The sequence below is a fragment of the Lepidochelys kempii genome, chromosome 12, assembly GCF_965140265.1.
Source record: "Lepidochelys kempii isolate rLepKem1 chromosome 12, rLepKem1.hap2, whole genome shotgun sequence".
In the NCBI taxonomy this organism is placed as follows: domain Eukaryota; kingdom Metazoa; phylum Chordata; order Testudines; family Cheloniidae; genus Lepidochelys; species Lepidochelys kempii.
The window spans coordinates 1,050,670-1,061,328 of NC_133267.1; the positions used below are offsets into that span (position 1 = coordinate 1,050,670).

Here is a 10,659-nt window from a genome sequence, read left to right on the forward strand (position 1 = left end):
AAAATTCTATGAAAATGAAACAAACTTTTTGGGGTCTGGGAGTGAGTGGTGGGGTTGGGTCACTGGGAAGAGCAGGTGGGCTCAGCAAACCAGAGGTGGAGAAGGGGCTGTGGAGAGGGTAGAGGCGGTGACTCCAGGGGTAACCAGAAGCTGGATTGGGTATACATGGTGCAGCACTGGGGAAGGGAGGAAACAAGCAGCCAGCCAAGGACTTGCGTTTCTAGAGGGCTGTCCAACCCCGAGCACCGGCCGCTAGCCACCTGGATCGTTCATCCAGCACTGAATTGCAGCCACCTTAGGCATGGAGCGTGGCAGCTGGGTAACAGCAGATGGGAACACTAAGCACTGGGGCAGGCAAGGAGGGCGGAGCACTGTTTTCTACAGAGGGCTCTGGGCTGCTTGCAGAGCTGGGCGAGCCACACAGCTTCCACTATGCTAGCGCCCGGAGAGCTAGGGGAACCCCTCCAAGCAGCTGGGCGAGCTGGGTCTGAGCGCCACAATCCCGAGCCCGTAAGCTGCCACCCCCTTGCACAAGCTGTGGGGGCTGCCTTCTGGTGTGCAGACCCAGTCCTGTCTAGGCCACCTGCTGGCGCAGCTCTGAGTTCAGCCCCCACATGGGGCTGTGGCTGGAGCCATCCTGGCCCCCACCCTAGCTCTGGGAGCCCTTCAGTCATGGATTTAGTTGGATTGTTGGTGTCGGTCCTGCCATGAGCAGGGGGTTGGACGAGATGACCTCCTGAGGTCCCTTCCAACCCTGATATTCTGTGATTGTATGGATCATCTTCCCCGGCTCCACACCAGTGGCCACAGCCTGGCTGACCACCTTGCCTTGGGTACAAAGCTCAGTTGGGGGAGCTGGTGTGGGCCCTGCCTATGCACAGTGGGTGTCAGCAACCCCTGCTGGGTCAGCTGGCACGCGGTGCCCAGGCTGTGCCAAGTCTGGTGGCCACAGTGGGCTGGTGCCCCGAAGATGGCAGGAACCCAAAGAGGCGCTATGCTGCAGAAAGGTTTTATTGGAAGGCCACAGGGCTGGCTTTGACCCAGGTGGGACGACGTCACCCGTGGGGAGAGAAGGGTGGAGAGCTGCAGCCGCCGATCTGGGGCCTAGGTGCTGAGACCCCAAGCAGGCTCAGTTGCGGGCCATGATGCTGTCGGCCCATGCACGGAGCAGGCTTACGTGGGCGTAGACGCCTGGCATGGTGGTGGCACAGCGGCTGCTGCCCCAGGACACGATGCCCACTAGATGCCAGACTCCATTCTCCTGGCAGACAAGGGGGCCGCCGGAGTCACCCTGCAAAGCAGATGGAGAGGCAGGTTCAGCCACCAGGGCTGTAGAGAGCTGGGCACCACGCCCTCCAGGGCCAGCCCCCTGCCCAGGCACCCTGCCGGGTATCCTCCCGAAGAGGGGCCCCTGCTAGCCTGGATCTCACCCTCCTGTGCCATGCTGGAGAGACCAGCCCAGGAGGACTGACAGGTGCCCTCCCCTGCCTATAGCAGAATGCCCGCTGTCCCTGGATTGGCACATTCTCCCTGGCCTGGTACCCCCAGGACATGGGGGACCACAGCCAAGTGCACACGCTCCCCAGCTTCCCACCCCTCTGCAGCTGGCGTCTGGGCCACAGGCCCCCTCCTAGCCAAGCAGCAATGGCTGGGCCAGTCAGTGCCCTGGGCAATGCCTCTATGGGCCCGTGAAACAGGCATGAGGGTCTCGCACCCCACCAGGGATCACTACGCTCTCCCCCCGGCCTGGGGAGCAGAAGACCATGGCAGGGCTCAAGCCAGGTAGCCGTGTGTGGCAAGGCCACTGGGCTAGTAGAGGCGCAGAGTGGCCAGCAGAGGGCATGAGCTCATGCAGGGGGCGGAAGAAGGCTGGCCAGCGGGGCAGCCCCAGCCCTGGGGCCGTACCATGCAGGAGGAGGAGCCTGCTGCTCCAGCACAGATCATGGAGTCCAGGATGTTACCGTTCCAGTACTTTTTACACTCCTCATTGGTCAGCAGGGGCAGCGCCGTCTGCTGCAGTTTGCTTGGGGTGCTTAAGGCTGGAAAGGGAGCGGAGAGAGGGCAGGGTCAGGGCTGCGCCCCAAGGAGCCGCCACACACATTCCACATGACATGGTGCACGGCTTGTGTGGCTGGCATGTGCCACACGTGGGAGCTGGGTGCACTGCTGAACACACCCTATGGAATGAGTGAACTGCACAGGAGCCTCCCACGACCAGCCCGTCCTGCTACCGAGGCACGGCCCTCTGGCTCCCCAGTGGGGCTGGGCATCCCATGCTCCCTGCTGAAAGCTGGGGCAGGCAGCCCAAAAGCAGGCACAGGATTTCCAGGTCCCAGTCATTGCAGAACCTGGAGATGCCCAAGGGCCCTGGCCCAGGTGGAGGAAAAGGCCCTTTCACCAACAATCCCCCACTTGCCCTGGCTCGCATTCCCCTGTGTGCGCACGGTGAGCTGGCCAGGTGTGCCCAAGCAGCATCCCAGCACAGCCTGGCAGCACTGGGCTCACAGGGGTTGGCCTGCCAGCTGGCCAGACAGTGCTTTGCCTGCTCTTTGGGGCTCTGGTCCATGTCCTAGGACCCCTCCCCCAGGGTTAGCTCCAGCCCTGCTCTGCCAATGCCCCAATGCACGGCTGCCTCAAGCTCTGACCTGTGGCTCCCCCAGGCCAGGCCATGAGCCCAGCATTTGGGCCGATGCCCACGGGTGGCTCTAAGTGAGCACCAGGCACATTGGGTCTCGACCAGATGCATCGCTAGAAAAGGGCCACAGCCCGGGGCCTTACCGCCTGCATAGAAGGGGCTCGGTCCAGCCCAGACTGGTGACAGGAACAGAGCTGAACTATTTCTCATGCCTCCCGCCCAGCTCCAAGGAGTGCTCTGCACACAGCAGGGGGGCAACATACCCCAATGCCAATGAGGGTGTGAACCCCGGGGGGCCGACAGCTCAGTGCTGCCGTGACAGGGGACATGGTTGTGGGAAAACTCACATCCCACTCCACCCATGGGTGGGAAATCCGTCGCTCCCCACGCTGAATGTGCTTTGCAAACACCAGTGTGCACAGCGTCGCAGCAAGGTACGTCAGCATTACTGTCCCCCACCCACAGGTGGGGAAACTGAGGCATAGGGTGGGTAACTAACCACCCTTGATCTCGCGATTCCCAGTCCTGGGCCCTACCCCGCAACATGTGTGAGTGACCCAGCTCCAGGGGCTGTTCCAGCCAAACTGGCCATTGAAGTCATCCCCAAGGCCATGCAGGCTCCTCTCACCGCAGTGCCAGGAGGACGTACCATTGTAGCGGGTCTTGCCCCAGCCAGTGGTGACGCAGCGCTGGCCACTCTGGTACTGCTCCCCGGCGGCTGCCAGGCACACTGGGGCCACAGTGCTGCCCAGCTTCACGGCCGTGGCCAGCTTGATGAGCGCGATGTCATTGTTGGTGGTGTAGGAGTTATACTGCGGGTGGGTGAAAACCTGTGGCAGAGACATGGGCCCATGGGGACAGGTCCCTGCAGCTACCCCTCCTCCATGGTGGGGGTACTCACGTGGGCCCCCTTGCCATGTTGCCTGGCCCGGTACATTCAGTGAGCACTGAGACCAGCCGGCACCACCAGGCCTGGGGCAGCCTCTGCGTCAGCTCCTTAGAGCCAGCAGGCAGCATGTGGAGGGAACCTCCCACCGCTCCCAGTGCCCGAGGCACCCAGAGTGGGCTGCTGGGAGCTGCAGTCTCAGGAGGGCTCCAGGTCCCCTGGGCGCAGGCTGCGTCAGCACACACTTCCTGTATGGCTGGAGCAGGGCAGCAGATCCCTCGGGGGCCAGGCTGTGCCCAGCAGAGAGCAGGGGAGACAGAGCTGTGGCCGGCAGAATTGGCTGGCTGTGGAGGGGACCCCCCACTGCACCCCTGCAGGGGAAGTTGCCCCAGCTGGGCTCCCTCAGCTGGTTGTTCTGCTGGCACAATGCCCCCAGGCCTGGAGCAGATATGCTCACACAGGAGTTCCCAGCTGTGCCCCATCTCACCCCTGGAGAGCTCAGCCCACAGAGCGGGGCTGCACAGAGGCAGCGAGCAGACAGCAACCCTGGGCGCTCATGGCACCCCGCCACAGGGTTGTGCCCAGAGACTCAGTGTCTGTGCCTGGCTCCCCCTCCTGCCGTGGGTCAGCACTGGGCGAGCGCTCACCCACCTGCTGGATGGCCAGTTTCTGCACTTTCTCTTGGGAGGAGCTGCGGTCGTGTTCCCCGAGCACCACCACGTTGGATTTCCTGGGGCCGGAAGAGAGGGCAGTTAGTGTCCAGGGAGAGCTGAGATCACCCCCAGCGAAGGGCGATGTGTGGGGCACTGTGGGACGGGGAACTAGCAGCCATTGGGCCCATGAGCTGCAGCTGGTGCATTTGGCCATGCAGCGGGGGTTCCTGCCTGCCTGTGGCTAGAGGGTGAGGAGCCCCGGTGGGCCAACCTCTATTCCACCTTAGTCCCGAGGTGTGCCAGGGATATCAGTTGGCGGCTCCTTCACGGGGCCGTAAGCTCGGGCGTATACTTGGCGTTCACCCCAATCCCGGACACCTGCCTCTTTTGCGGTGTGAGGGAAACCCTGGCGCACATCTATCTGGAGTGCGCCAGGTTGCAGCCCCTATTCTGGCTCCTCACGAATATTTTGTTAAGGTTTTGGTTGCACTTTTCCCCTCACCTCCTGGTCAACCTCCTCCTGGCTAAAGTGGCCATCTATAAAACCAGGGTGAGGAGGTTGGCCGATAGAGTCTCCTGCGACTGCGGGACCTATTTCCGATCCTCTGTCTGTTCACACCTCCGGGCAGAGTTCCTCTGGGCGGCATCCATTGACTCCCTTGATGCCTTTGAGGAGCGGTGGGCGCTGTCCGGGGTTCTCTGCTTGGTGTCCCCGTCCGGTTCCCTTCGTTTGACCCTTTGACTGCACTCCCGTCTCTGTTGTTCATTAGTTGTCCCCCGTAATTATTTGGTTTCCCAGGTCCTGTGGATCTCCCCCTTAGGCTGAGGGGGGATCCTTTAGCAGTGGGCGAGCTTCGCCCGCCCACTTCCTGGATCCCAATAAGGCTAGCGCCCAGGTGCACCCGGGGCTGTTCACCAGTGCAGAGGCAGCCTTCCCCTGTGCACAGCGGGGCAGCGACCTGGCTGGACCAGGCACGGTTTTCCCCTTGGCGTAGTTGATGGGGTAGCCCATGCAGCCTGGCATGTTGGGGGCAGCCCAGCATCACAGGGTGGGGGGCTGAAACAACCATCTGGGCGCTAGGTGTGATCTCGAAGGGCAAGGGGAGGTGACATCTCCACAGCTGGGACTGGAGCCTGGCCCTGGGCTAGCAGCAGCCTGCTGCCCCACCGCCCCCTTCAGGCGACACCAGACAGGCCACTAAGCCATATCCCTGATCTGTCCCCCGCCCTGCAGCCCATCCCCAGGGTGGTCCCCACTCACGTCACTCTGCAGTGTGCAGCTGTCACCACCCAACGCTCGCTGACCAGGGAGCCGCCACAGAAGTGCCAGCTGTTCGTCTTCGACTGCTGCAATTGCCAACCGGGGGAGACTGTAAGGCCCTAGAGATGCCTGTCCCAAGGTATCACCAGGAAGGGCCAAATCACACTGAAAACAATTGCAGTGCCCAGCTCAGGCATGGCCCTGGGCAGCTAGGAGGGCACCTTTCCTTGGCCTCAGCCACGAGCTCCCTACAGCCTCCCAGGGACTGAACCTGGCACTTCTGCTTCTATTAGCAGGAGCCACTACTGCCAGCGCTACATGGGCATGTGCTTGCCCTGGGCAGCCACAGGCTCACAACCCCCCTGGAGCGCCCCATTGGGTGGGCGTGGGACAGCCCAAGAGCCACCCTTCCCACGAGCCCATCCCCTGTGTCTGGGCTGCAGGAGTCCGGCCTCTGGGAGCTGAAATGGGGAAGATGGGCTTGTGAAATGGGGGCGGGGCTTGGCGATGGGGCAGATCCATGGGGGCAGAGCCAAGCGAGGAAAGCGTTTGGGTCACTGCTGGGGAGAGGGGGGAGGGGCATAAAGGGAGTCGCCAGGGTCCCGGCACCGATAGGGAGACTTCCCCACCCTCCTTACTTGCAGGGAGACCTGCCAGGGCCAGGATCCGGGAACCGCCTCCTCGCCATTCACAATGCGAGCGTAGCCACTGATGATGGGCTGGATTTCCTGCACACCACAGCCTGGAAGGGAAAGTGGGTCAGCCTGGGTCTCCACCCGCTTCCCACTGGCACCCTGAGGCTGCAGCACCAGCTAACCAGAGACAGCTCCAGCCCGTCTCCCTCCCGCAGCCTGGCGAGAGCATGGGCAGTGACTGGCAAAATGACTGCCAGAGCCAGGCCCAAAAGGGGACATCCGTTACATGGAGGAGTCTGAGCCTGGGGAACTTTCTGATTCACAATGAAAACCCAGAGACCCTGTCTGGGAGTCATGGCCCTGGGGCAGCCTGCCTGGCACCCTGCAGCGTCACCGACCCCCGTGGCACCCGGGCATTTAGTTTATATACACACAGCGATGGGGTCTAATTTAGCTGGTCCACTCATGGAGGAGATCTTGGAGTCACGGTGGAGAGTTCTCTGAAAACAGTCACTCACTGTGCAGCGGCCGCCAAAAAAGCGAATGGAATGTCGGGAATCATTAAGAAAGGGAGAGATCATGAGACAGAAAATACCCCGTTGCCTCTGTATAAAGCCGTGGGGCACCCACACCTTGGATACTGCGCACAGTTCCGGTCGCCCCATCTCAAAAGAAATATAGTAGAGGTGGAAGAGGTGCAGAGAAGGGCAACAAAAATGGTGTGGGGTCTGGAACAGCTTCCGTATGAGGCAAGGTTAAAACGTCTGGGCCTTTCCAGCTTGGGAAACCAGATGGCTGGGACGGGGGGAGATGCGAGAGGTCTATAAAATCATGACTGGGGGGAAGAAAGTGAACAGGGAAGGGTTATTTACCCCTTCACTTCACACACGAACCAGGGGTCACACAGTGAAATTAAGAGGCAGCAGGTTTAAAACAATGAAAGGAAGTATTTCTTCACACAACACACAGTCAACCTGAGGAACTCCTTGCCAGGGGGTGCTGTGAAGGCCAAAACTATAACAGGGTCCCAAAAAGAACTAGATGAGTTCATGGAGGACAGGTCCATCGATGGCTATTAGCCTGGATAGGCAGGGATGCAACCCCATGCTCTGCTGGCTAGAAGCTGGGGGCGGGCCAACAGGGCGTGGATCATTTGATAATTGCCCAGTCCTGTTCATTCCATCCCAATGAGTCGAAAGAATAGTAAATATGGCAGGCGACCAGCTTGGCTTAATGGTGAAATCCTAGCGGATCTTAAACATAAAAAAGAAGCTTACAAGAAGTGGAAGGTTGGACATATAACCAGGGAAGAGTATAAAAATATTGCTCGGGCATGTAGGAATGATATCAGGAGGGCCAAATCGCACCTGGAGTTGCAGCTAGCGAGAGATGTTAAGAGTAACAAGAAGGGTTTCTTCAGGTATGTTGGCAACAAGAAGAAAGCCAAGGAATGTGTGGGCCCCTTACTGAATGAGGGAGGCAACCTAGTGACAGAGGATGTGGAAAAAGCTAATGTACTCAATGCTTTTTTTGCCTCTGTTTTCACTAACAAGGTCAGCTCCCAGACTGCTGCGCTGGGCATCACAAAATGGGGAAGAGATGGCCAGCCCTCTGTGGAGATAGAGGTGGTTAGGGACTATTTAGAAAAGCTGGACGTGCACAAGTCCATGGGGCCGGATGAGTTGCATCCGAGAGAGCTGAAGGAATTGGCGGCTGTGATTGCAGAGCCATTGGCCGTTATCTTTGAAAACTCGTGGCGAACGGGGTGAAGTCCCAGATGACTGGAAAAAGGCTAATGTAGTGCCCATCTTTAAAAAAGGGAAGAAGGAGTATCCTGGGAACTACAGGCCAGTCAGCCTCACTTCAGTCCCTGGAAAAATCATGGAGCAGGTCCTCAAAGAATCAATCCTGAAGCACTTACATGAGAGGAAAGTGATCAGGAACAGCCAGCATGGATTCACCAAGGGAAGGTCATGCCTGACTAATCTAATCGCCTTTTATGATGAGATTACTGGTTCTGTGGATGAAGGGAAAGCAGTGGATGTATTGTTTCTTGACTTTAGCAAAGCTTTTGACACGGTCTCCCACAGTATTCTTGTCAGCAAGTTAAGGAAGTATGGGCTGGATGAATGCACTACAAGGTGGGTAGAAAGCTGGCTAGATTGTCGGGCTCAACGGGTAGTGATCAATGGCTCCATATCTAGTTGGCAGCCGGTATCAAGTGGAGTACCCCAAGGGTCGGTCCTGGGGCCGGTTTTGTTCAATATCTTCATAAATGATCTGGAGGATGGTGTGGATTGCACTCTCAGCAAATTTGCGGATGATACTAAACTGGGAGGAGTGGTAGATATGCTGGAGGGGAGGGATAGGATACAGAAGGACCTAGACAAATTGGAGGATTGGGCCAAAAGAAATCTGATGAGGTTCAATAAGGATAAGTGCAGGGTCCTGCACTTAGGACGGAAGAACCCAATGCACAGCTACAGACTAGGGACCGAATGGCTAGGCAGCAGTTCTGCGGAAAAGGACCTAGGGGTGACAGTGGACGAGAAGCTGGATATGAGTCAGCAGTGTGCCCTTGTTGCCAAGAAGGCCAATGGCATTTTGGGATGTATAAGTAGGGGCATAGCAAGCAGATCGAGGGACGTGATCGTTCCCCTCTATTCGACATTGGTGAGGCCTCATCTGGAGTACTGTGTCCAGTTTTGGGCCCCACACTTCAAGAAGGATGTGGATAAATTGGAGAGAGTCCAGCGAAGGGCAACAAAAATTATTAGGGGACTGGAACAGATGACTTATGAGGAGAGGCTGAGGGAGCTGGGATTGTTTAGCCTGCAGAAGAGAAGAATGAGGGGGGATTTGATAGCTGCTTTCAACTACCTGAAAGGGGGTTCCAAAGAGGATGGCTCTAGACTGTTCTCAATGGTAGCAGATGACAGAACGAGGAGTAATGGTCTCAAGTTGCAGTGGGGGAGGTTTAGGTTGGATATTAGGAAAAACTTTTTCACTAAGAGGGTGGTGAAACACTGGAATGCGTTACCTAGGGAGGTGGTAGAATCTCCTTCCTTAGAAGTTTTTAAGGTCAGGCTTGACAAAGCCGTGGCTGGGATGATTTAACTGGGAATTGGTCCTGCTTTGAGCAGGGGGTTGGACTAGATGACCTTCTGGGGTCCCTTCCAACCCTGATATTCTATGATTCTATGATTCCCTGTAAAGTGCCTGGCCCGGCCACTGTCGGAAGACAGGATACTGGGCTAGCTGGACATAAGAACGGCCGTCTGACTTAGTATGGCCATTCTTCTGTGGCAAATCTCACCCGATCAGAATGGCAGCATTCCCCGACCCTACCAGGCTCAGGTGTCAGTGACGACACGGGGGCCAAGGCCAGGGAGGGTGAGAGCTGCTGGTCAATGCCCTAGGCCGGACGGGTGCAGCTAGGCACATAAAGGCCGTTTACAGCAAGAACCTTGTATTTATACCCTGCTTTGCACGCCTGAAAGCAGCTGAGCCACTTTCCCACCAGGCAGAGGCCAAACCTAGGCTATTCCAGCTGCCCAGCGTGAGCTTCAGAGAGTTACTGCACACAACTGCAGGCAGGCGGTGAGAGCGGCAACCTTATCTACAGCACTCATTGCCGCTGTTACAGCTGGCACTGCACATCGCTTGTCCTGCTGCTGAAATGCAGCCAGCTCTGGTGTGGAATGTAGCAGTTGCTTAACAGCCCACAGCAACACCCCCCTCACACACACAACATTTTAGAGACAGCACTGAAGACTACTGTCTCTCTTAATCACACAGAGGGGCACTGAAGGAGGCACAAAGTAACTAGACAAACAAACCTGGTCTGGCAACTGGTACAGCATTTTGGCTGCTGGCAAGTGCAATAGCGGCACCCTGAGAGCCCCTCATGTGCAGATTCAGGACTCAAGGGCTCTTACTCAAATGAGATCAAAGTCCTTTACAAAGAAGATCAAGATCATGGTTGCTCTGTGGCTGCCCCATTTTACAGAGGGGAAACTGAGGCACAGAGCAGGGAAGTGATATGTCCAAAGTCACCCAGCAACACAGTGGAGAATAGAACACAGATCTCCTTGGTCCTAATCCAGTGCCCTGTCCACCAGGCCACACTGCCTCCCAGCTGATGCAGCTAAAGGGGATTCCTGGACACAGCCAACCCCTGGGTGTCTCTCTAGCTCCCAGCCTGACCCCCACAATCTGCACTGCTGTGTCCTCACACAGGGTCTCCAGAACCCAGATGAGGCTGTCACCTAATGGATTATGCAGCCCAAGCAGAGAAGGGCCCGCCTGGCTTACCGTGAGCCGCGCCGAGGAGTGCCAGGCAGGAGAGCAGCCACAGAGCAGCCATGCTAGCGACAAGGCTGAGGCATGTGGATGGGGCAGACAAAGCTGCAGGTCTTTTATCTCCAGCACCAGTGGTGGTTGGAGTAGGGCCAACGAGGGGGTTAGCGGCCATGGGAACACCTGCTGCAGGGCAAACACGCCGCCCCACCACCACCTCTGTGATACCGCGATTGATTACTGTATTGGCAGGAGTTGGGAGCACGTTTTTTGTGAGGCGGATGTATTTT

The 10,659-nt window shown here is 57.8% G+C and overlaps 1 protein-coding gene across 1 annotated transcript; it reads right to left on the minus strand.

Annotated features, from left to right (window-relative positions):
• Positions 1–927: 927 nt before the first annotated feature.
• Positions 928–10,443, minus strand: LOC140896055 (chymotrypsinogen A-like). Its single transcript, XM_073307058.1, has 7 exons — positions 10,385–10,443; positions 6,074–6,177; positions 5,436–5,554; positions 4,173–4,251; positions 3,285–3,465; positions 1,906–2,039; positions 928–1,291 (listed from the first exon to the last, which is right to left on the minus strand). Exons 1-7 carry the CDS (start codon positions 10,434–10,436, stop codon positions 1,130–1,132), a joined length of 831 nt encoding a protein of 276 aa, XP_073163159.1. The 5' UTR covers positions 10,437–10,443; the 3' UTR covers positions 928–1,129.
• Between the last annotated feature and the right edge of the window lie 216 nt (positions 10,444–10,659).